At 43.6% G+C, this 26,547-nt stretch overlaps 1 protein-coding gene across 1 annotated transcript; it reads right to left on the reverse strand.

Moving 5' to 3' along the window:
• Positions 1-18,751: 18,751 nt before the first annotated feature.
• LOC117838842 (SEC1 family transport protein SLY1) lies at positions 18,752-21,214 on the reverse strand. Its single transcript, XM_034719023.2, has 2 exons — positions 21,055-21,214; positions 18,752-20,950 (listed from the first exon to the last, which is right to left on the reverse strand). Exons 1-2 carry the CDS (start codon positions 21,083-21,085, stop codon positions 19,110-19,112), a joined length of 1,872 nt encoding a protein of 623 aa, XP_034574914.1. The 5' UTR covers positions 21,086-21,214; the 3' UTR covers positions 18,752-19,109.
• Positions 21,215-26,547: the final 5,333 nt, after the last annotated feature.

Consider the following 26,547-nt stretch of genomic DNA (forward strand, 5'->3'; position numbering starts at 1 on the left):
AGAGCTTGGCGCTGGAGCTTCATGGTTTGCTGATTCTTCTCCGAATTTGACGTGATATGGTAGTGGAAACTTCCAGTGCCATCTGCAATACAAACCTAGGAGCCGAAGGCAAGCCCCCGAGTACTTTGTAGTCGAGTGGAACAGTTTCGAGTACTCAGAAGTCGTTATCCGAGTAAATCCCAGTGTAGTGGTTGTGATGTCTTCGAGTACTCGAGTATTGTCGCGTTGCTGGAAGGTACTCTTCGTCTGTTTTTGCTTCGAGTTATTTTTGCCTTCGAGATATTATATGGTCGTGCGATGACAATCACACTCCATATGGAGTAGCCCCCGAGCCTTAGGTTGAATCAAAGAATCAGGGTGAGGGTCAATCCTGTGTTTTGATTTTTGGCTTTAGTAGTCTTAGAAAAAAGAAAAATATGTCCAGCGGGTATGGTATCCGCAGCCCCCGAGCACTTAGGCGATTATTCATGGTCGACGAAGTGGTCAAACCTCTTGATTTGAGTATCCGTTGAGTATTATGGTGATAAATCTGATTTATATCTGACCATTGCTTAATTGACGCTTGGAATCTGGAGGTGATGGAGATATAATAGGGCGGGCCCACTGGTGGTTAGCGTTACGTTCTTTTTTGGCAGATCTATTTTGTGCGCCTCTTTCCTGTTCATCTTTGAGCTGCCGCCGCCATTGTTGCTGTCTCCTTGCCCTTGAGTGAGATTTGTTGCTAATCCTTCTCTTCTCCACTTTTCCTGAGATTGACTGATGCGCATCAAGAAGATGGGGAAGAAACCGGAGAAGACCCAAGGACAAGTTGCGGCCGCCAGTAAGGTGAGATCCAAGTCCAAAAAGGGGAAAGAGCTTGAACTTCCGGCACCGAAGTGTGGCCCGACAAATCAGACTATGCCACCACCACCTGGGATCACCTGGCAGCACTCTGTGATGAAGGAACCGGCAGTTCAGGCTTTGGTTGATGCTAAGCTTCTTCAGTCAAAGCTTGAACTCGAGTGGAGGTCTGCTTTTGGCAATGCCTGGCAGTTTGAGGAGCACCCGAAGGAGACTGTCATGCTTGCACACTTCGTCGAGAGAGGACTGGCAGTGCCTACTTCCGACTTCTTTAGAGGTATTCTCGGGTACTACAATCTTCAGTTAGTTCAGCTGATGACTCGTCTCTGAAACGTTATCGGGCTGTGCTATCCGTCGAAGGGTTTTCTGTTGGCTAGTACCCACATTATTGTTTTGAGTGATGACAAAAATTTCTCTGTCTGGGTAGTAGCTTCCAGAGCTTGATGTTGCGATTTCTGTAGTGCTTTCCTCGCAGTTTGAAGTGAGCGGGACGCCTTCTTGATACGGGAGGTTGTCTATGTGAGCGACAAGGCGCGACTCGTAGTCATAGGTAAGGGAAGATGGCCTCATCTCCGGCCAATAAACGAATCTGCCTTGTGAAGTTTAAGTAATTACCAGACCTTGAGCCAGTCCTGATAATGGAATTTCTTGGACGTAGTCCGAGTCAAGGTCGCAGTCCTTAACTTTCCTGTGTTTGAGTTGGGTTTGAGTAAGGAGACCTTGGTGGATCTCAGCTGAGTTACGGAGTCCATACGGGAATCGTCTTCGGGTTGAAGGCAGCTTGCGGGGTAACTGGGGCTTTAGCTTGTGCTGACTAGTCCGAGTCGAGGTTGAGTCCGAGCTGTAGTCGAACTCGTTAACGTTGGAAACTTGATTTTTCTTGACGAAATTTTCCGTTTCTTGCTGAAAAAAGCTCTCGTCGAGATCTTCCTTCGCCTGGACGCTAACGATGTGGCGCTGAAACGATCTAGCACCGTCGGTGACACAAAGCCAGGATCCAAAAATGAAGGTTGCGCCTGCCTCAAAGGTGAAAGCAAGCTTGATAATGACAGATGCCATCGAACTCGCGCGGAGAAACTTGGCGACTTCCCCTACCTGGTGCACCAGCTGTCGGTGTTTTAGACCGGCAACCCGCCTAGGGGTACCCTAGGTGGTCTTTTGTGCGGTGGGTGTCGTTGAGAATCAAGGAGTCGATGGTGATGCAAGGAACACGATTTAGACAGGTTCAGGCCGCTAGATCGCGTAATACCCTACGTCCTATGTGTTGATTGTATTGAACTTAGATGAGTTGTTTTGGAGGGGGTCCCTGCCCGCCCTTATATGATCGGGGGAGCAAGGTTACAGGGTAGAATTCTAGTCGAGTACGGTTACAGAGTTCTACTTGGTGTAAACAGAGTAGTTTCCATATGTATACCAACTAGTCTTCAAGAGTCCAAGTGGGCCACACTCTTCTGTCGTGTAGCCCCCGAGCCTTGATCACGTCCGAGTACACCGCTAAGTAGGCCATACAGGGCCTACTCGTGGGCCTGGGATGCATGCCCGACAACGTCTGCTTCAAACGTGATGATTGGCTTGATGATGACTTGTGCCATCGAGTTCGTTGGTGGATTCTCGGTGAGATCCCCTACCTGGCGCCCCACCTGTCGATGTTTAAACCTAGCAACCTACTGGAGGGTGCCCGAGGTAGTGTTTCGATTAGTGGGGCTCATCAAGATCAGGAACTTGAAGGTAAACACAGACACACGATTTAGATAGGTTTAGGCCGCTGAATAGTGTAATACCCTACGTGTTGTGTGTTGACTAGATTGAATTGTTTTGGAGGGGGGTCCCTACCTCACCTTATATTGGTGGGGGCAGGGTTACAGGTCGGTTGGTTTATAAGAATACTAGTCAGATTTGACTAGAGGAGTTCTACTCGTATTATTATGAGTACTTTTTCTAATCCTCGACTAGTTCATGTCTTTCCACGTAGACTACGCCGTCCTGCGCTATAGTCTCCATGTCAAATACGTCTCGATATCCAGCCCTATATTTAAGACTGTCCAAACCTTCTGGTGGGCCCATAGATGTATATACGATAGCTGTCTCTAAAGTCCAACAAGATCTGCGATGGCAGCAGACCTCGGCGGCCGCGGGGTACCTCAGTGGCGGCGGCAAGCTCCACGGGCGGCAGGCATCAAGGTGCGGCATGGTCGACGGCACTCTTGGAGGAACATCTCAGCATCCTTGCATCGGCTGCGCCCATGCTTGCGTAGCTGAGCGGTTGAGCGAGGATGTCGCGCAAGCACCGGCTGCCCCGTCCAACCATGTGCCACTACATCTTCGAGCTCCACAAGTGAGAATCTCATTTCTCTTCTCTGTAATCCCCTCCAATTTTCTGGATCTACATCTGCTTCACCGGAGAGCACTCTGCTCAAGTTTATTTCTGTCTGGAGTGGAGCCTAGTTACGCCTAGATGTGGCCACGGCCCCATGCTGCTGGAGTATTTCTTTAGCGAAAAATAAATTTCTTGGTGTATTGTGTTAGATTTGAGATCCTTCTCTTACCTTGGTCGCTCTAGATCTATCTGCAAGGCCAGCATCTGCATTTTTATGATCATGGTACATTCTGTTCCTTATATCTAAGATAACTGACTAAATACTTATTGTGCAGGACCTAGTACCACATTCCTACAGTGCTGAAATTCAATCATATGTCATGGTATGTAACTAAACAAGTGATTATCCTACTCCTGTATTCTTTACTTTATGCAGTTGTTTTGTTTAAGATTGAGGTTTGACTTCTGCTCCTTTCATTTGTAGGCTGAAATATTGAAAACAGTCCTTGGGGTTTGGTCCTCATGATTTGCAATCAAGTCTCTTCCTTGATTATGTGGCTGTGCAACCAGCCTCAGCTACTCAAGATCTAAAGTTTCTTTGGGAGGGTTATAAGAAGCTGCAGAACTAAAACAACAAGTTGTTGAACAGGAGCAAATGTTGAGGGACTTGAAGATGAAGGCACAAGCTTCAAATGCAGCAATAAAAATGTAGTATGAGGAGATTGAGAGTTTAAATAAAGCAGTAAGAGAAACTGAGTACCTCCTTCGTCAACTGCTAAACTTCAAAGGGTAAGGTCCATGGGTTTCTTAGGCATCTGCTCATGTCCTCCCAACTGCTTGTGTTGGTTTGTGGGTATTATGGTTTGTGCTCAGTGTGTTTCTAGGCTAGCTTTGTTCTTGGTCAGAGAGATATCATGTGTAGTGGTTTGTGATCTCTTATGGATAATATGCCTATGCTTGTTCCTTGGTCATGAATAATAATGTGTGAAGTGTGAGAAACATTTATTTGTATGTGTGGTATGTACAGATTAATTGTGCTGTCAATTACAAAATTGATTTGTATGTAATATTAAATTAGATTATGTTTTAATTAAGCGCTACCTGGGCTACACCCAAAAATAGTTGGGCCCAAAATTTTGTGGGCTCGCCCCCTCAGCCCATTATTTCATGGGCCTAAACAAAGTTATGACACCAGCAGCTAAATCCATTAAGAATTGGGCCTAAATAAAGTTATGGCATCAACATATGTTGCGCTTGATCCAACAAGAATTGGACCTAAACCATGTTATGACGTCAGCAATGATTGGACTCGGTCCAAGAAGAATTGAGCCTAAATCAATCTATGATGACAGCAATTATTGGGCTCGGCACAACAAGAATTGGGCCTAAATCAATCTATGATGATAGCAATTATTGGGCTCAGTCCAACAAGAACTTAGCCTAATTCGATCTATGACGAAACAGTTCGTCACAACCGTCATGTCACATCAGACTGTGGTCCGAAATAGCATGCTACGCAGGAGCTAGTTTATGACGATATGTGGGATGAACTTTCATTCATCATTATCTTAGTGACGCACCGAAATAAGGAACGTCACTAGTCACGGTTTGTGACGCTCGACTGATGAAGAAGAGTTTCATCACTCAAGCATCATAAATCATGATTTATGACAAAAAAAACATGTTTATGACACTTTTTAGTTCATCATAGGTCGGCAGATTTCTTGTAGTGATGATACAAGCCTCGGCAGTGGGGTCGTGAAGGGTTTCTACGGTAGTTCCCCTCAAAGAACAACGGATGGTCGTGGAAGGTGAGCTCATCCGAATTGCTTCGGAAGAGCGTCTCACTTCCTCCGACCATTCCTCCTTCATGGTCTTCTTGAGAGATGCTTTGTTGGGAGGAGAAGGGTGTACCATAGGTCTCTTCTTGCAGAGGTAATTTGAGATGTTTCTAAGGTTTTCATAAGGATCATCCTCGAATGGGAAAGAGAACTCCGAAGGTTGAATTTCTTCTTCCTTAGATGTTCGTGATTCAGGAGAGACTCAACAGACAAATCTTGGGATGTGGAAGGTAACGGGTTGGATTTGGCTGCTGAGGGGCTCTCATGGCTTGACTTGGATTCCTGCTGGGGCTTGCTAGGATTCATTGCTTCGCGCTAACCCCACGCAACTGCCTTCAGGACGTCAGGAGCCGACACGTGGAAGATAGACGCGCAGGGGCTCACTGGGGTTTGGTCGACCCCTTGTTGCCACCTTTCGCACTGCCCTTTGGCTGGGACACTGCATGGTGGGTCCTCAAGTGGGTACAGAGTGTCTCGCGCCAAGTTAAGGCGGTTTACCCCTGATGTGGGCTCATGGATCCATGTGCTCTTCCTTGATTAGCTGGAGTTGTGTTTCTTTGCATCTTGAGTGTGTTCTCGAGCACGTTTATCCCCGTGTGCAAACGTGATCAACAGTGATTCGCCAAAGCTCATGGAAATAGTTAGAATTAAACCCCTATCTGTAGTCTGGTGTTTGTTTTGTCATTGTTCTCTACCAGAGTTGACGGTCGGATATGACATTTAAGGACTGTCAATAGAAACCACTGTATACCAAGGCAATTCCTATTTGGTGCAGTGCCATATTTTGTTGTCATCTCTGAATCTAGCAAAGATACAGATAGGCTTGATGTAAAATTAATAAAGAAAGATCCATCGAAAGTTTATTTGGTTTTATGGATACTAATCAGCAAGATCTTGCTTGATGTTACTATGATTATACTGATACATGTTGCCTTATTTTATTATATTGTATATTTCTATCAGTGAGCAACAACAATGAAAACATAGACGTCTCAGCAAACAAGTGGAGGAAAGCGAAAGATGCATGCACCTAGCCTCTTCAACTAAAAAATTACCTCGACTTCCATTTTAGGGTAATGAATCACCATTTTGCCAATTAGAACATTTTTTCTTTTCCATGCGTAACCTAGTACATTACTACAAGAAGAGAGGAGGCATGAAGCTGGTGGAAAAACAGGAGGGCAAGCCCCTAATGATTACATATAACTTAATTATATTAAATATCGTACAAGAGCGAATAACAGATAAAAGGGAGAGAAAAGAGAAATTAAAACTGATAATTAGCTGAAAGAAACTAGCTAGCCACTTCGAGATGAGAGGATGCCAACTTTTCTTTGCTCCATGGACTACCAGAAAGAAACCCATGCATGCTTAAACTTTGCTCGGCACGCATTGCTGTTGTTGGATCTTTGGTGTTTGGCCTTTTGATACAGTTAAATACTTGAACCCGCCCTAATGAAAGGGAGTACTAGCAATTAGAGAAATTGGTCAAAGTTTATGACAATCCTGTTAGTAATATCCAAAACGGCAAGTAAAATAAAGTGAAAGATTCAAAGATATATAGCGCTTTGCATGCATATGGAATGCAAAATCATGTAGATCAACAGAACAAGACACTATTCCAAAGTAACAAAGCAACAAGAGATCGGAGACAGGAATTACACACATCACAGCCCAAGTATTCCCTCGCCTGACAGCACGCGGTTCGCCGACCACACACTGTGGCGACGTACGTGTCCGCACCTGTAGTTGAGGATCGGAATAAGTGCAAATGCCTCTCTGTGCTGCTACGACAACAGGTATAGAAAAACTAACACCAAATGATTAATTAACAAGCTAAGTATTTGGAAGAAAAATTATTAGGGCACAGCACTGCAGAAGTGCAGATGCTCATTGGCACTTAACTGGGACACACGTCCAAGTGGAGATCTGAAACCAGCCACGGGAATGAGAGTGAAACTAGGGGCAGAACCCCGGATTGGGCTGCTGACGATATTGTTGGATCTCCAGGTGCTGGAGATGGACAAAATAATTCCAACATGATTCTCCCCTCTCTACATTTTTTGCTGCTCTGACACGCCTGGAATCTAGCGTGGCCTGATTGTACCATTCTTTTCTGTTCACATCACATTCTGATGCACAGGCCGAGAAGTGTACTAGTAGTGGTGCTTTTCTTGCTTAGGTATAATATGGTGGGCTTTGGCATGTTCGCTTCAGCTTATAAGTCGGCTGAAAAGCTGAAACGGCTGATTTGTTATGAGAAGAAAACACTGTTTGGTGGCTGATAAGCCGGCTGAATAAGCTGAAGCGAACAGACCGTTTGTTCTTGGCTATGAAAACTGATGTTAAAGTTTTAAGAAGATGAAAGCTGTTTCCTTCTCTCTTTTTTTTTTCTTCCTTCATGGGGAATCTGTTCAGGGGTGTAGACCTAGTACAACGGACTAGAGATGAGTCACCACTAAAGTATCGAAAAGTGCAGCATGTTCTATCTACTCTGCAAACATATCGAGTGCATAATTTAGGTCTGGTTTGGTTCCTCTGACTTATTTTTAGCACCCGTCACATCGAATGTTTAGATACTAATTAGGAGTATTAAACGTAGACTATTTACAAAACCCATTACATAAGTGGAGGCTAAACGGCGAGACGAATCTATTAAGCGTAATTAGTCCATGATTTGACAATGTGCTGCTACAGTAAACATTTGCTAATGATGGATTAATTAGGCTTAATAGATTCGTCTCGCCGTTTAGCCTCCACTTATGTAATGGGTTTTGTAAATAGTCTACGTTTAATACTCCTAATTAGTATCTAAATATTCGATGTGACACGTGCTAAAAATAAGTAATGGGAACCAAACGCGTGTTGGATCTCGAAAAGTGAACTAAAGAATTTCTCAAAAAAAAATGCAGCCTTGTCAAAATTTCATGACAGCTATTAAATTATCAAAGAAATTGAGGAAATTTCTCATGACTAAAACATAACCTTACAAATTGTTTTGGCGTAATGTTGAGTTTTTTGTTCCTAAAGGAACAGCTATATATACATCTCTTCCATAAATTGTACGCACCAAGCAACATGGCAATTGTACATTCATTTTTCCATGATACCATCATTATATTATCTCGTTCCATTAGCCTCTGTATCAAAACAATGTAAAGGAAAGCCGGCAAAATTAAGTGCACAAGACCCACCAAGTAACTGACCTTTTCAAAAAGGAGAAAGGCATATTGTCCCTACTCTATTTTCCATATATTTCTGTCTGTATAAGATCTATTTGTTTCTTCCTATGATTATATTGCTTGATTGCCATCCTACCTGTCTTAAATAAATTAGGCAGTATCTTCTAGATGTGTGGTTGCAAAAGCAGTGATATGACAAGCAAACATTACTGTTTTGCATCAACAAGCTGTATCCAATTGAGCTACGAGATTACTAACATAGCTACGTAAATCATTCGAGGTAGCTAGCTCCCGTTCCATAGACCAATTACCAGGATAATAAACTGTTTGCTTGGTATAATATGGTATCAAAGTTTGTCACTGTCCATTTGGGTAATGGACATGCTATCTTAAATTGGAGAGCTTGCATGTTGCACACATTTTTTGAGTTCACTCCATACAAGCAAATGATGACACAACCCACTTATACCCTAGCAAAATGTCTATGGAAGCTTAAGATCCCGCTCAAGAAAGAGGTCTTCTTGTGTTACTTAGGTAGAGCAGTTATTTTGACCAAGGATAATTTTCCTAAAAGAAACTGGAATGGTAGCCTAAAGTGTTGCCTTTGTAGACACAACAAAACATACAACACCTTTGCTTTGAGTGTTGCTAGTTTGATTTGGCGCATGATCACTATTGCCTTGGGTATCAAAAAGCATGCAATTGTTAGCCACATAATAAGCATTTAATCTTACGTATGTTTCCCTGTCCATAATGGATCATTGTAATAATTAATGAACACAGGCTATATGATGATATCAAAAGGCAGAAAATTGTAATTAATCAAATAATTGGTCGCGGGGGTGGGGGCACTACTGGAATTGCCGAGTGCCTCAGGCACTCGGCGAAGGCCCAAAAACACTCGGCAAAGAGTTTGCCGAGTGTAACACTCGGCGAAATGGACTCCGCGAACTTTCCCTCGGCAAACAGCGGAGTTGCCGAGTGTCAAACGTCGAGCACTCGGCAAATGCTTTACCGAGTGTCAAAAAGCACTCAGCAAACATTTTTGGAAAAAATAAAAAAAACAAAAACACCAACCGCCGGCCACGGCCACCACCGGCCGCCACGCCCGCACCACGCCGCCTCGCCCGCTGCCACCCGCCACCACGCCGCTTCGCCCGCTGCCGCCAGCCACCATGCCGCCTCGCCCGCTGCCACCCGCCACGCCGTCACATCCGGCCGGGAGGGGAGGGGCCACCGCTGGAGAGAAGGGGAGGGGGCCTCGCCGGGGGAAGGAGGGGCGGCCGCGCCGCTGCCGGAGAGAAGGGGAGGGGGCCTCGCCGGGGGAAGGGGAGGGGGCCTTGCCGGGGGAAGGAGGGGCGGCCGCGCCGCCGTCGGATCCGGCCGGGAGGGCCCGTGCCGCCGCCGGATCCGGCCGGGAGGGGTGGGCCGCGCCATCGCCGGGGAGGTAGGAGGGGAGAGGAGGGGGAGGGGCGCCGGTAGGAGAGGGAGAGGGAGGGAGGGAAGGGGTGGCGGCGGCGGCTAGCCAGCGGCGGGGAGAGGGAGGGGTGGGTCGGTGTTGCGCGGAGGAAGAGGAGGGGGGCGTCGGGCGTCGGGCGCTGCTGGGGGTGTCGCGAAGGAAGGAGGGGGTGCTGGGGTCGGGGGGGTGGGGGCAGGGTGAATTAGTTGTTTTTGACGTTTGCCGAGTGTTTGATGTGGGACACTCGGCAAAGAAAAAGAAAAAAAATTTGCCGAGTGTGAAAAGAAAAACACTCGGCAAACATTCTATAATTACCTTTAATACATTATTAAAAATATCCAACAGTTCCAAAAAATTAGCAAAATGACACATGAAACAATATATGTTCTCTATTGCATATAAAAAAAGTTTTGTGGTCAAATCGAAACTCGACCGTCACTTTGACTCTAAATCTAATCGAATTCTTCTCAACGCTACTATTCTTCTTCGGAGATGCTTCGGTTTGTAAACATCGTACGTGACCAAATGTGCAAAATCTTCTCAATTTTTTACCACAACCTCCACATATGATATCATCACATCATGACAATCTCATGATTTTCCGACTTCGTTTGCCTTTTTTAGAATTTAAAAATCATTTGATCACATGTTTGTGGTTATGTTTCCTGAACAAGATGTTTGAAATTTCTTTTCATTTCATGGGTAAGGCCTCAAACTGGGCTAAATAACATAAATATCATTTTTCTACTCATTTTATTCTATAATTTGAATCACTTGCAGTTCAAATTTGACTTATACCAAAAAATCCCTTCAAATGCAATTAATTAATTAAATATAGCAAACAAATCCAAAAATATACCAAATTTTAATATGAAGTACCACATGTTGTATGCGGGGAGTAGAAAAAATTCCAAGGTGAGAAGAGAAAAAAAAACTTTTGTTTTGTCGAGTGTCAAAAAAACACTGCCGAGTGTCTTTTTTGACACTCGGCAAAGCCCCCTCTTTGCCGAGTGTTTTTTTTTTGACACTCGGCAAAGAGGCGGGTTTGCCGAGTGTTTTTTTCTTGACACTCGGTAAAGACCCGATTTGCCAAGTGTTTTTTCTTTGCTGAGTGTTTTTAGCTTGGTACTCGGCAAAAAGCTTGTTTGCCGAGTGTTCGAAAAAAAACACTCGGCAATTTTTAACTTTCCGGTAGGGCGGGGGGGGGGGGGGGGGGGGGGGGGGGGGCTGGCATCAGCAGGAAAACAGAGAGTGTTAGAATGGTTTGAACCGTTGGATTATGAAAGCAAGATCTGTTATATCAATATATATGAATACATCTTCTTCAAACCAATGCAAAGATGCCATACGTTTTTGCAATTTACCGTCAAGTTCGTCAACATAGTTTTGACGAGCACAGACTGACAGGACCATATCCCAGCCCCAATGTTGCATCTGGTTTCAGCAAAACCACAAACCTTGCGCCGCATTACAGGCATTATTACTATTGGTCCGTACAATATGCTCTAACAAGATGCAGGGTTAAATAATTTGAGCGAATCTTGGAGAAATCATGTGGGTGGAGTAGGTGAGGAAAGACTGAGTTCTTGGTTTATAGCTATGCCAGATTACAGAGTTTGGAAGCATTGCTCTAATAATCTGCCGTCTTAATTTTGTTTGGTCAGCGACCTACGGTGTATTAGGCCCCTAGCTATGTCCGCTTAAAAAAAACTGTCAAGATGGATTGATTCGAATTCATTGTACTTGGTGCAAGCGGTTATAAGTAGCTCTTGCAACTTGGAGCGCTTAGGTTTTTTTAAAACTATGATAATCTCAAAGTATTTGGTGCTTCATTGTACTTGATGCATGCATAAAATAGACACTGCTGTTTCTTCAGAACACAAGTTAATTACCTGCTGGCCACATTGCAGCTATACCTGCTAAGGGTATGGACAAACTCTTGTTCACACTCAAATCCAAATAATTATTATCCACTCCTTACCCTCCCCAATCCCACCCATATCCAGTGAATAATTAACATTGTGCTATGTATATATACATATCCAATTGATAAATTGTACCCTCCCCGTACCTTACTCTCCCCATTTCTTATATACATATCCAATTGATAAATTGTACCCTCCCCATACCCTATACTCCCCATTTCTAATGTGTATATAATTTTCTACCCATACCCTCTCTATTTGAAGTAGGTGTGAATTTGGAGAGAGAGTACGGATACCCAAGGCAGGTATAATTGCAGCTTATAAACGTATGTGGTGGCTTCTTAATAAGCATCCAAATCCATTTCCGATGTTGCCTATTGCAGACCACCGCCATCAGGCATCAAATGGTTTCCAGCAGACCGTAGCGTGACCAGCCGACGACCTAATCGGCTAACCCATACGAGCTTCAGTCTTGTTATGCTCCAACAAACTAGAGCACCATCTCCAGATCGTGTGGTGGTGAAGCACTTCCCCGTGTATCAAATGCAGATACATTTAAAGAGGATGCAAGAAACGGATTTAGAGGATGATATTGGGGAAAAAAAAGGGACTTGTACCATATGACTATAGACAGACACTGCACATTAGGGCAGGAATAGGTTTATTTTACTGATCACCTGAACCCACCCTCAAAAATTGTTTAGTCCTCAGCCACCCTGAAGTGGCCACAGTCAAAACAAGCATTTTTTAATGTAGTGATAATCCATATTTAAGTTCAGGGTGGTATATCTGGTATTTGAGTAGTAAAAATATACTAGCATCGTAGCTTGTACTAACCTTTTGTGATCGTCAAGTTTACGAGAACCAGTTGTTAATATTCTTGTTTTAAAATAATCTAAAACCATAGATATTTCGGAATGTCTATATTTCGAACATTTTCTAACAGGACTTATTTTTTTATGTGTTCCCTTGGAATAAAAGACAGCACCATCATCTGTTTTCCCTAAACTTGTCCCCCTCAAAAACATTTTATAAGGTTCTGTAATCTCTAAACTATAGCAATTTTAGTTTACAATCGAGGTCATGATCTTACACGGTTATTGTAAATTTGTAACACTCGAGTCCCTACCCTAACTAAAGATTATATTTGGATAGAACGAAAAGGAGTGTATATGACCTGTTTGCAACAGCTTGTCTTGTATGTGTGCGCAATTCAGCTTGTGTTACAATTAGATGGGATAAGTGGTCGTCAGGTTCTGTTTTCCTTTTCCACGGGCAAGTGAAATCTGTGTGTACATGTGTCGTCAACGACGGCAAGACCCTCCTGGCCGCAATTTAGAACTCGACGCTGGCAGGCAAAAACTTCAAAAGCGAATTTTGTCCTTGCAGGCAAAAACCAGTGAACCTACCGGCTAGCGGCTACCACGTAAAGTAGCAGCAGGTACATCTCTGTCGTTGAACTGCATATAGATGCAGAGCTATCATGGGGGCTGAATAATGCTGTGGAGCTTTAATTGCGAAGCTTGCTCTAGCTTTGCAATGGACGTTAGCTTTCATACACTTCCTCCATTCGCTTTTGATAGATATATTTCCAAATCTGAAAAATTCTCTTTTGATAGTTTTATTTCAGTCCAACTATCCATCCGTTTAATGATTGTTTTGGATCCGATGTATGACGCTTCGTTCTTCCAATTGAGATTGGCTACATGGGCATCAAAAAGTGTAGGTCTTAATGAATCACTTATTTACAAGGACTAGTTAATGGCATGATTAAATGGATGATAAGTACGATGATAGGTAAAATTGTTTTCCTTTGTCATTGTGTCAATAAGAAATAATACTATCAAAAGAGAATGAAGCGAGTACAGTCCAGGCCTATCCCCTTTCTAGATTAGTCCAGCCCTATCCCCTTTCTAGAATAGTCCAGGCCATCTCTGAGGGTTCGGAAACTTCAGATGAATTGAAAATTCCATATCTTTATGATGTACGCCTCTGGTGAGACACCATAATTGTGGAATATTTATGAAAAATCCAGTATTCATGCTCGAACCAAACCAGTGAAATTGATTATCATTTCGAGACAGCAAGTGTTGTAGAAGGTACTAGATATTAGATTTATTCACACTGTATATTAAATTGTTGATGGACTCACAAAGCCTCTGTTGTCATGGCAATTGCCATCCTTTCGGTAATCTCAACTTAGTGGATATATAGTTGTGATTGATAGGGGGTGTTAAGATATTGTTAGTTTGTTATACACAGTTCCATATACCAATTGTATCTTCAGGACAGGATACGTTGATCTGTTTCTTTGCTTGTATCATAAGTATCTTGTAATCCAAGACGACTCCTTCTGTAAGCCATGCCATGGCTCTTCCCGGCTATTTATTTAACACGGAACCGTGAGCCCCCAAAGAGTTATCAAGTTACAACTCATCTCAGATGCATACACTCTAAAGTGCTGCATTATGTGCATATATACCCTTCAAAATGCGTCTTGGGGCCATTCCAATTTCCAGCTGACGCAGCACCTGGTGTTCCTTCAAAACGGTGCCATTGGTGTGCAACAGGGCAGCAGCTTTGCTTCCAAGAGCGACCAGACTGACAACTTCTTGTTGCACCTGCCCAGTAAAAGAACTCACGGCCAAATCAGACGCGACACCGCCCCAGCCTGCTGCTAAAATTATTGATTAAAAAACCAAGTGATAAACGCCTGCAGGAGCAAACAAGATTACAAGAACATGCAACATCAGTAAGTGATCATGGAATTTCTTCTGAATTTTCGGCTCCATAATGACCAAAGCTAGTGTACGAAAGGGCCTCGTCTGTCACAACATGCAGTTTATAAATGCCCACAAGGCCAGATGAGAAAATGTCAGAACTGCAACAGAGCAGAGACCCCTGTGACAAAACAAAAACATCAACATAGAAACAAGAAGGTACCCACACACACAAAAAAAAAAAGATAGAAACAAGAAGGTGACTAACATTTCGGCGCTCCTCATGGGCAACCCCAGCCAGGTTATCCTCTACTAGTCTGATTACATTGCTGTTTCATGTTTGGGTAACATTGATTTTTCTTTTTCCTTCCTCTGCCCTTGTCATGTTCTTCAGCTTACGAGCTGTGATCACAACACTAATGCTCCTTCAGGGCATATAGAGAGCGCTAAGCACTAGTATGGATCACAAAATTGCTTCCGAGCTCATCACAATACTAATACTCCAGGAGCGTGCTAAGCAGTAGTATGCTGTATGGATCACAAAATCAGATCAGGCTGTTTATAAAACTTTCTTGCAGATTAAAAAAAAGGGGAAAAAGCAAAGTAGAGATGAAGCATAGCATGAACTGTCTCACGCTTCCTTTATTTAGCAGGGTGCCGTACCAGAGAACACAATTTCAACTGAGGAGCTACGAATCCGTAATGATTTGGAGGCAGATATAGAGAAGGATTTGGAACGTGAAATTATTGACAACATGTGCCGCCTCGCACGCCACCTTCAGAGGCTGTATCAGCACAGGCATGGAAGACAACTTATGGGCTCAGCTACTGATTGCCGGTTTTCAACGCCCCACGCAGAAAACACAGTTCTTTGGGAGATGAACATCAGGATAAAATTGGATGCCCAATGCCGGATCAACATAACCAAGATTGAAAACAATTCTGCTACCGTTCAACCAAATTCATGCCCCAGTACTGATCAATCTAACAACAGATCCTTGAAAATAAGGCACTGTGACGCAATTCATTGCAGGAAGCAACACAACCATCCAGTCCTGCCATGGAGATAAATGAATGAATAGGAATTGGGCATCGAGAATAATAATAATATGCTGCACAACATCGGGATTTTCTGCTGTGCCAGAAAAAATAAATTAATAATATTATGTTTTTTTATTGCGATGAGAATATTATTTCCTTTTTGAGGAAAAGCGATGAGAATATTATGTAATTCCACTATGTATAGGAATACATCTTGTTCATGGAAAAATCATTTAAAACAATATTAACATGTCGGAAATTCTAATTAACAATTGACCGGTACCAACAAGCAACAACAAAGCAGAACATTGGGAACACAAATGAAAATTAGAGTGAATTTAAGGTGGGTGAGGACAAACAGAAAAAGGACTGAACTTCTGCTTACATTTGGTTCTCATGATATATGATAACTGAATCCATGTATGGTTGCCTGATCTTAGTAGTGCACATTCCCCTGAATTAGGTGCATTTGTCAATGTCTCACTCTCAGGATACAGTGGCATGTCCACCAGGCTTCATAATTCCTTGTCAAATCATCGCACATAGTTTCTCCAGCTGTTCCTTGTACTCCCTCAATCCCTAATATAAAATCTTTCTCCCTAAATTTAAATCATTTCATGGATGTTTAGGACAACTTAGGCAGGAAAAAATCCATCATGCCCCTCATTAAACAGGTAGGCCACCTCCTAATTGTCTTAATTTCTGACAGGCTATTGAGCTAATCCATGCATTGATGTCTGATTTTAATCATGTTGCATAGGTTACAACAAAAGTTGATCGCATTGAATAAGTTACAACAGAAGTCAATTTCACAAGAGAATGAGAAGTGCCAATTACGGCTCCACTTGGATCCCTTGCTGAGCACTGTATGACTTTGCTTGTCAAGGATACCCAGCGAGCAATGAGTTTGGATGTGCAGATAGTTTTCCTCGATGTTTGTGCAAGCAAGAATTAGCTTGCAAGTGCAGGAGAGGCAAATCGACTCACCCGGCCTGGCAAGACCTCATTGCCAGCGCCAGCAAGGGAAGGTGAGGTGACACCAGACTCACACCTTTCACAAGCAGACCCTACAATGAGAGCCGAGACTCACATTCACAAGGATTCGCCAATTTTATTGGCAAATGGTGAAATATCAATGGCAGGTTAGGTTTCACTAGGTAAGTTTTGCCGTCCAGAAAAGGTATGAATATTGGTATGCTGCATATTGCGATGGCAGGGGGTTCCAACATTAGAATCTGCTTATGCAATGTTACCTTCAAGCAAAAAAGACTTAATGTTTGGAGGGTCACAAGGAAGACATGAAAAACCAAACCAAGGGGAGACGCGAAACAATACCATTACCAAAAGTATCATTTAGGGGTCTAACCATGTTGGAGTGCTCAATAGGAACAAAAAATCAAGTAATAAGTGCCTTGGATTACCTGGATGCAGACCTAGCTTGCAAGTAAAATTACAGAACAAAAAGTCAAGTCATAAGTGCCTGCGAGATCAAACAGAACATGAATCAGCAGGTGACCGTCGAATTTTGTCTGAATCTTTGGCCTGATAATGTCCAGTACAAGTGTACAAAAGGTTCTGGTCCGGTACAATTTGCAGTGTCAAATGAGGTCAATGAAAAATGGCAGAACCAACACAGAGCACAGACCTTGGCCAACAATAAGAATATCAGCACAGAAATTTCCGTTCGTCGGCACAATGGGCAGCCCTAGCCAGGTTATCTTCTACTCCCGAAATGTAGGTTGTTCTAGCTTTGTCCTAAGCCATACATTTCTAAGTTCGCCTAGGCTTACAGAAAAATAGATTAACATCTATGATACTAGATAAATGCCCTGCCAAAACATATTTGACAGTGGATTTAACGAAACTAATTTGATGTTGTAGATGTTGATGCATTTTTCTATAAATTTGGTAAAAGTTAGAAAAGTATGACTTGTGACATCGAAAACGAACTAGATTTTGGGACAGAGGGAGTACTAGTCTAATTAAATTGTTATTCCAGAGCTTTGACCTTCCCCTTCCTTTCCCTTACATGTTTTCAAGCTTCTCTGCTCCTACTATACTAATATTACTAGTTATTATGCTCCTTCCTGGGTATAGGGCAAGATAAGCAGTATTTTGGATCACATACAACTTAACAACTGCAAAAGGACACCAGCTGTTGTTAAAATTTACCTACAAATATCACAAAAAGCTGAAGCAAAAAAAAAGGTTGACAAGACACATAGCATGAACTATGTCACCATTTCTTTTTGCAAGCAGGGCAACACAGTTTCAAGTAAGGAGCTACAAATCCTATGATTTGGAAGCAGGTATAGAGGGCCTAGAACGCAAAATCATTGTCGACATATGACACCTCGTGTGACATCTAAAGATTCTGTATCAGCACAAGGATACAAGGGAACTTATTAGTTTAGCTGCTGCTTTACCAGTTTCCACTGCACCATGCAGAAAACACGTTTCTTTATGAGATGAATATCAGGATCAAATTGGATGGCCAATCCAGGATCAGACATAACCAAGGTAGAGCCAGATTTTGCTGCAATTCAACCAAAGTCATGTCCCAAAATTGATCGATCTGACAAAATACAAGGTTCCATGATGATTAGGCATAGTGATACATACAGTGTATTGCAGGAAGTAGCAGAACCATCCAGTTGTGCCATTTAAATGAACAGGGAGCGTATATTTTAATTGAAGAACAATAATGCTATGCAAGTTAAGATGCGCTCATAATGTATGCAAGTTAAAGGGGTTTTTCTGGTGTGCCAGCAAATAAATAATATCATGTACTTCAACTATGTACAGGTATATGCCTTATTCGTAGGGAAACCAACAAAAAATATTAGAATGCTTGCATAACAATCACTTAACTGGAAGGGGACAACTGACACAAGTCATAGTGAAAATTGGGAGTGAATAAAATTTACAACACAGTTATGGCAGCAGCAATTTGGCTGTGAACATGAAATAGAACGCAATCTCAGCTAGAGTTAGCTGAAGATTAAAAGAATTAAGGTTAAAGACACTTTATTAAACTTCGCATTCTTAATGTGTACAGTTATATCATTATGATCTAGTTTGACAGAAAAAGAACACTAATACTGGAAACAGAACAATTCACCAGTTGAGCTTCAATAAAAATGCAATACAGTTAATACGGCCTTGAACTTGCAATCGCTAAAATACATTCCCCTAATCCAAGCATCCAACTATGCAAGGCAAATGATTCTTTGCCACATTCTTGAGGTATATTCCCAATCGGCAAAATGTATTCACATAATAGTATTACCGCACACACATGTTAATGACATAGTGAATCACTTAGATATCACAGGAACTCAGGTATGCTCAGCACAAAGGCATTCATGCACTACAGCAAGAAAATATATAAGCACCTTGTAGTACCATGATTTCAACCAAAATCAATTTATCAAAAGATCAGAAATGGTGTTTGATCATAATATTTATGAACTGATCCCTGGTAGGGTGCAAACAAAATTCCACCAACAAATTTCTCGGTAAACTAAAAGGGGGCAAAAGGAAATAGAATACAGCAAATTAAAATTGGCATACATGGGCAATGGATCATAGCAGACTGCCAAATTGAAATAACCACAAAGCTATGCATTGACAGCTCATTCCATTGGGCATAAACCTGAGTTTAGGAAATTCGACGCCACTAATCTACATAGCCTGAATCACTCCTTAAAATAAGATGTGGGGTATAAGCCTATTTACTGTAATCTCTGAAGCTTGAATCAATCCTTAACATAAGAGCTTCTATCTACTGCGCTGCACCTGGTGGTATGTTGCTGCTGCCACCACCCAATCCAGCTTTCTGCCCCAATTCCGCAAGTTGGTGAATAAACTCTGCCCCACTAAGAATTTCTGTTGCACCATATATAACATGCTTGGAAGGCTGTGTGCGTTGTTCTAGCTCCATCAAGCTCCTGTACTCAATGTAATTTCCACCACCGATCATGAAAACAGCAGCTTCTCTGAAGGGTCCTTTAAACTGACCACCAGTTCCTGACCTAGGAGCTCGTGGGTCAAAAAGGAGGTAGTCATCCACCTCTGGGTTTGGTTTCCCTTCCATTAGAGCTTCAACTGTCCTCGTCAAGGCCAGTTGCCTCCCATCTGACAAGAGATTCTTCACACCTGCAGTTACAGCGCTAAGGGACTGCCCATAAAGCTTCTCAGCCCAATCGACAATGTTGCTCTTGGTTGCTGTGCCTGATGCAGCAGCAAATTGAGTGTTTAATGCCTTTATCCTCTTCACGTACTGAAACGCTGACATGTCTACTTCTGATTCTCGAAGTGCAGCTTCAACCTGCTCCAATTCTGATGATGGTGGTGTCTCAAAGGACAGCAGGTAGGTCACAGCTAGCCGAAGCTTATCTTCCTTGGTGCCCTTCCCTTTAAGGAGACTCAGCAATGTGTTCCGGTCCACAGTGCCATTCACAAGCATATCATTCTCACAGTCACAGTATCCATCCAGAGACCTCTCCTTGATATGCCCAAGCAATGCTGTTGCAATATTTGTGTGCTTATCAATCATCTTCTTCCTTTCTGTCAGCTCAGGGAGCGAATTGACCGCATTCATGAGATGCCTTGTGTTGCCAATCAAATCAGTTCCATCGAACTCAACTCCACTGCCACCACCAGTGCGCTGGTTCACCTCATCCACATCCTGCTTGTACTTGGCAAGCTGTGCCTCAATTTCCTCAGCAACTTTGGGGAATGGTGACCAGCTGTTTGTGACCCAGAATTTATCAGAGTCATCCAATTCATACTTCTCTGCAGGCAATTTCAGCTTGTTAAGCTTCAAGCCAAGCACATCATGGACCAATGGCCGGTAGCTCCAGTCATGCTGCACCCCCACAGACAGCTCAAAATTCCTGTCGAAGAGGCACAGCACAGGGCGCTGGAACGACGCAACAGCGGCTGATGCAGCCTCCGTGAAGAGGTTGGGCTTGGCGAGTAGGTGGTCGCGGAACCGGGCATCGAGGGCAGCAGCGACCATCTCCGCAGGCCCTCCGCGTGCGCACCTGATAACGGGCACCACACCGAGCGTGGCGAAGACGCAGAAGAGGCCCAGCGCGACGGCGTCGACGAGGGACGTGATGTCAGCGTCGGCGGCGGCGGGGTCGTTGAGTGCCACGTAGGCACGGGGCTGGGCCAGAGAGAAGAGCCCCTCCTCGAGGCAGACGAAATCGATGTACTGGTCGGCGACGCGGGCCACGCGGCCCGCGCACGCGGGCGGCGCGGCGGCGCAGGCGGCGGCGAGGCGCTCGAGGACGGGCCGCGGGACGGAGGTGGAGAAGTTGACGTGGAACGACGCGTAGAGGCCCGCGGCGGCGTCGGCGGCGATGCGGTCCACGTTGGACGGCGTGGGGCGGACGAGGTAGACGGCCGGCGCGTCGGGGACCGCCTGCCGCGGCCGATCGATGCCGAGGGTGAGGGTGACGCCGTGGCGGCGGAGGTCGCCGACCTTGAGCACCGGCGAGAGGAGGGAGACGCAGGCCGGATCCATCACCAGGAGCTTGTACGCCTCTTCCTCCCCCTGCCCCTCTCCGCCGTTCGGCAACTGCTGCTGGTTCAGATGCAGCATCCGCACGATCACATCTGGATCGGAGGCAGAGAGCGCGGTTAGAGCCAGACATGGGCGCGCGCGCAGGTAGAGAGAGGGGGGCGAGGTCAGTGGGGACGAACGGAGAGTAAGAGCTTACCGAGCTGCTTGCGGCGGAGGCTGAGCGCCATGGCGGTGCCCCGGTGGTCGCCGGCGGGGATCAGATCGGATCTGGGACTCTGGGAGGGGAGAGAGGGGAGGAAAGAATGGAACGGGGGGAAGGAACCACTGGTTGTTGCTCGGGCGACTATGATTGATTGTCGTTAGACCGACTATCCAATCGCGGCCGTTGATTTCCTCGCTTCGAGCTGCTTCGATGCGAAGCAAGCAAAACTGCTGCAAATGTTCACTGTCAGCAGTGCTACACTGCAACATAGCCACTGCATTGTTGCCTGAAAAAGAAGACAGGAAAGTTCGAACCAAATAGCATCGCGTAAGAATTTCATAATGTGAGTACTAGAGATGTTGAGTTTAGATTTTTCAAAGAAATTACATGAAAATTTAAGAGGAAACATTAATCTTTACCTATATTATTACAGTGAGTAAAACTTTTTCCAGTTTTCCCTCGTACATCATCTCAAACCGCAACTCACTCACCCACGGTTGCAAAAACCGAGGTTTAGATCCAAAACTGGAGCAAGGGGCTGTTTGGCTCCCCTAAGCTAAATTTGACCTCCTGTTACATTGGATGTTCGGATACTAATTAGAAATATTAAATATAACCTAATTACAAAACTAATTGCACAACCCCTAGGCTAAATTGCGAGACGAATCTATTAAGTCTAATTAGTCCATGATTTAACAATGTGGTGCTACAGTAATCATTTGCTAATGATGGATTAATTAGGCTTAATAGATTCGTCTCGCAATTTAACCTAGGGGTTGTGCAATTAGTTTTGTAATTAGCTCATGTTTAGTCCTTCTAATTAGCATCTGAACATCCGACGTGACAGGGCTAAAGTTTAGCCCTCGTATCCAAACACCCCCTAGAACCGCCACGCAACCATCAGACCGCGCATGCTACTGCAGAAAAAAACTGACATTAAATAGAAAAAAAATCCAACCAAAAACACAAGCATGGACGGGGATTCAAAACCACAACCTCAATATTCCCACTAGTGGCGGAGCTAGGATTAAGATCAAGGGGAGGCCAATTTCATGATGATCTCAACAACCTCGTAATCCCAAATTAACTCCATGAAAATATATTATAGCTAGTATGAAAAAGCAATCGAATATGTTAACGTCTCAAGAAGAATCGGCAATAATTTGCATATAGCAGGCATACTTAGCGGTTAATAAAGCTAGCTGAGAGAGCCAGCGCTGGAAGGTGAGACATGCATGCATGCAGCCATGCAAATTTACAACAGCACTGCATGTAGTAGCTAGAAGCTAGTGCCATGGGCTTTCTATTTGTGTGTTTGGATACTAGGTATTAGATTTTAGTAGTGTCACATGGATGTTCGGATACTAATTAGGAGGATTAAATATGAGCTAATTATAAAACTAATTGCAGAACCCGAGCTAATTCGCGAGACGAATCTATTAAACTTAATTAATCCATCATTAGCAAATGGTTACTGAAGCACCACATTATCAAATCATGAACTAATTAGGCATAATAGATTCGTCTCGCGAATTAGACTCATCTATACAATTAGTTTTATAATTAGCATATATTTAATACTCCTGATCAGTATCCAAACATCTGATGTGACAAGTGCTAAACTTTAGCAGGTGGTATCAAACACACCCTTCTTCGGAACTTTCTCCAGAGAAGGGGGGCCATGGCCCACCTTGACCTCCACTTAGCTCCGCAAGTGCTTCCCACGAAGGAATGCCACCATCTAGGCTGCCCTTTTGCTTGTGATTGCGAAGCATATTTAAATTATGTAATCAGAGTTGGCTGTCAGGTAGCTGTTCGTAAATAGTAAAAATATAGCTCGCAAAGAACGTAAATGTATACGTAACGCCAAGTATTTTTTTATTCTAGCTAGCTTTTTAGTTTTTAAATTATAGGGACCATTTGTCGACTTTAAAGGATAAGGACATGTATGGGAGTTCAATAGGTACTAAGTACAGAAGTTATATGGGGTGTTTGAGAGGTTTGGGCTAAATTTTAGCCCCTGTCACATCGGATGTTTGGACACTAATTAGGAGTATTAAACATAGAATAATTATAAAACTAATTGTACAACCCCTAGGCTAAATCGCAAGACGAATCTATTAAGCCTAATTAGTCCATGATTTGACAATGTGGTGCTACAGTAACCATTTGCTAATGATGGATTAATTAGGCTCAATAGATTCGTCTCGCGATTTAGTCTAGGGGTTCTGCTATTAGTTTTATAATTAGCTCATGTTTAGTTATCCTAATTAGCATCCGAACATCCAACGTGACAGGGCTAAACTTTAGCCCCTGCTATCCAAACACCCCCTTTAATAAAAATATGTCTATACCTATTTTTGCCTCTAGCAATCACTTGCTTAAATAAAAAAGGATGCAACCAGTATATTAGTAGAAGAAAATATGTTAAGAAAAAATTCTATTGATAAAATCCATGAAGTGTAATAAAAAATATAGTAGTAGAAATAAAAAATACATAAATTTTGAAAAATACTATCCATTTTACTATAGCAACGCACGGGTATTTTGCTAGTTGTAGCATTGGACTTGTGTGGAAGAAAAGGGAAAGAAAAGGTTTGGAGATCTCACGTTTATGCAATCAGATTCTTTTTAGCGAGCCAAGGAGGGCAGTTTCACGTTAGAAAAATCGTTTTTCACTAACGAGGATCATGTTTTTTTTAAAAAAAATAAAAGGCTGTTCACGAGGGATTCCTAACTCCTAAGCGAAATGGATGTGCTATGACCTTTGTAATAACTATATAGTTTGTGGAAATATGTTAATGTGACCACAATTGACAACCATAGTTCATTATGGCTTGTAAAATCTTTAGTGGGTAAGGTTCACTACTTTCTTTAGAGCACTCACGGCCGACGGCCGGCGACGAGCGCCCTCTTCCTCCTCCTCCTCACCTCCTCCTTCTTCCCCTCTTCCTCCCCATGCTCCTCCCTCTCTCAGCTTGAGGCATAAACTGGATAGGGTTCAAGGATTTGGGGTTGGGAGGTCGATTGGCTCGCTGGGGGAGGTTGACGATGCGGTGGCTGATGAGGTCTCCACCTCGTGAATCCTTGGGCGCGTCACACACGCCGCATTGAGGGTCTGGTCACTGCTCGGGGGCCGGTGATGCCAATCGTCGAACACAGCCATCTCCAACGGCAGGTACGCTACACCCACACTCCCAGATCCCATTCCCTCCCGCGCGCATCCCCACACATATCCGGCTCCTCCTATTCGCAGATTACCACAGCACCTTTCCATTGCAGCGTCATCCCTGTTCTCGGTGGCATGGACTGCCCCAAGATGCCTGAGTTGGCTAGGTGACGTTACGAATAAATTCGCTTACGGATATACGTCACCCGGATAGTATTCCGGGTATCGATATTTATATTTTTCCAAAAGATGACATTAGATCGGATACATATCCAGATCATAAGCTTAAATAATAGACCAAAGTTCATACATGGGTAAACTATGATAAATATATGAGTTTAATATGACACACACAAGCCAATCTCAAGAATAAAGAATAAAAGAATAAGCCTAAAGTTAGCGGGAGCAACCCATACAAGGGGTCCTAATGGCATCTATCTATACTAGCAAAGATTATACAAGCACATGATCAGAGCTAAGTCTAGGCATACAACATTACGGGGACAATACCCGTTCATGATCTACCAAAGTAAGGAATCTTTCAGAACTCCTACACCATACCCGAACGTGGAGGACTAAAAGGGACGGATAGGGCTGTCACCACCTGCCGCCTACTACTCAGACCGTGGAGCACAGTCATATTCGATGGATCCCAACGCACCCAAGCACCACACTCGTACACGTGATCACTACTCTAACCCTTCCAGAACCCCGACCATGCGATCGATAGGCATAGAACTAGAGCAAGCCTGAAGGCATAACGAACCAATGCGGTAACATAGATTCAGCCTAAGCATATGAGTATAACTTAATAAAGCATAGGACATAGTATAATATACTACCAAAATAGTATAGCAACCATACTCTTTATAGATAGGATACCGACAAGTCGAGTACAAAACCATACCGAGAGCCGGAGGTTACGCCCCCAACCGACTCGAAGACTAGCTTAGCACTATAAGAATTCAGCTCTAGTCTAGCTCCACTAGCCTAAAGATTACAAGAATAGCTAGAGAGAAAGGGAGAGAGGCTTCAAGTGTGGTGTGTGTGAGAGAGGGGTCTCCTTCTTTTATAGGTGGTTGAGGGCGGTTCCCGGGAGGCATCCATAGGGAATCTTCTCCCACCACCATCCTTGGTCAACCAGGCACCGCCACGTGGAGGATGAGGGTGAGAACCACCTGTCCAGGTTCAGCCGACCCTAGGCTGGGCTGGTTCCCCACAACCTTTGCCTGGTAGGCCTTGGTCCTTTTACTCGTGGACCCACGCTGAGTTGGGCTGATTAGCTCTGTCATGTGGGCCATCTTAACCATCATGTATGCATTAAGTGTTCTTCTGTATGTTTCGTCCACGTTTGCTCATGTTTCCTCTCTCGTACAGACTTGAATCCCTAAAATCACTTATTTACCAATACATGTGGAACTAGGTTATTGATAACAAATATGCGAGTAAGGAATGTTAGTTTTCCTTTTTATTCTTTGAGTAGTGTGACGGTCGGATTTCTGTCATAAGGACCATCAACGAACTTCCACAAGCTTGCCCTTTGCTTGTCCCGAGCAAAATCTAAGACTTAGGTTGTTGATCAGGAGTTGCTACAATACCTTGTTTCTTTCATGTACCATGTGTACAGCAGAGGACTCTTCCTTCAATTGAATAAGTTGGTATTGTCTACCCTTTTTACCTTAGTCCCATGGGGCTTTTGGGTTTTTCCTTGTCTTAGGCAGTTGCATGATAGAATGGTTATATAAAGTCACCATTTTCTTACTCCTTGTTCAAGTTTCTTTTCGGATGTTTTTTTATAAGTTTTTGAAAAGAAAATAAGTTCCTCATATGATGCTCTTGATCACTCAATGTGTATAGTTCGCACCAAGATATGAGTTGCCTCATTTTTCATCCTACATCTAATAGGCTTTTCATCCCACAAGATTCAAGCTTCTAGGATGAACGACAGCCAACAAACTCAAAACTTGGGAGAATACTAAGTTGTAAACTAGGCACATGAAGGAAATTGGGGTAGAGTAACTATTCATCATCTCCACAAGGAAGAACTAAAACATTCTTACTACACATATGAAAGCAAGGAAATATTTTTGTTCTTTTTGTCATGCTGTGGCGGATCCACTTCGGATCTACTGGGTTAGACATGATTTGGCCGCCTGATATGCGACACTCATGCCTAAGCCGAGTAAACACGAAGTGCCGTCGGATTCTCCTCCGATTTTAACCACTTGAACAGGACCGATTTAGCAGACTCACACGAAGGTGAGCGGTTCCAGAGAGTACAACAAGTCCACCCAAGAGTTAACAAATTAACCACTGGA

The sequence above is a fragment of the Setaria viridis genome, chromosome 9, assembly GCF_005286985.2.
Source record: "Setaria viridis chromosome 9, Setaria_viridis_v4.0, whole genome shotgun sequence".
NCBI lineage: Eukaryota > Viridiplantae > Streptophyta > Magnoliopsida > Poales > Poaceae > Setaria > Setaria viridis.

Coding starts and splice junctions, on each gene's coding strand:
- LOC117838842 (XM_034719023.2), bottom strand. CDS start 21,085: ATGGCGCTCAGCCTCCGCCGCAAGCAGCTCG. Junction 20,951..21,054: donor CCTCCGCCGCAAGCAGCTCG/GTAAGCTCTTAC, acceptor CCTCCGATCCAG/ATGTGATCGTGCGGATGCTG.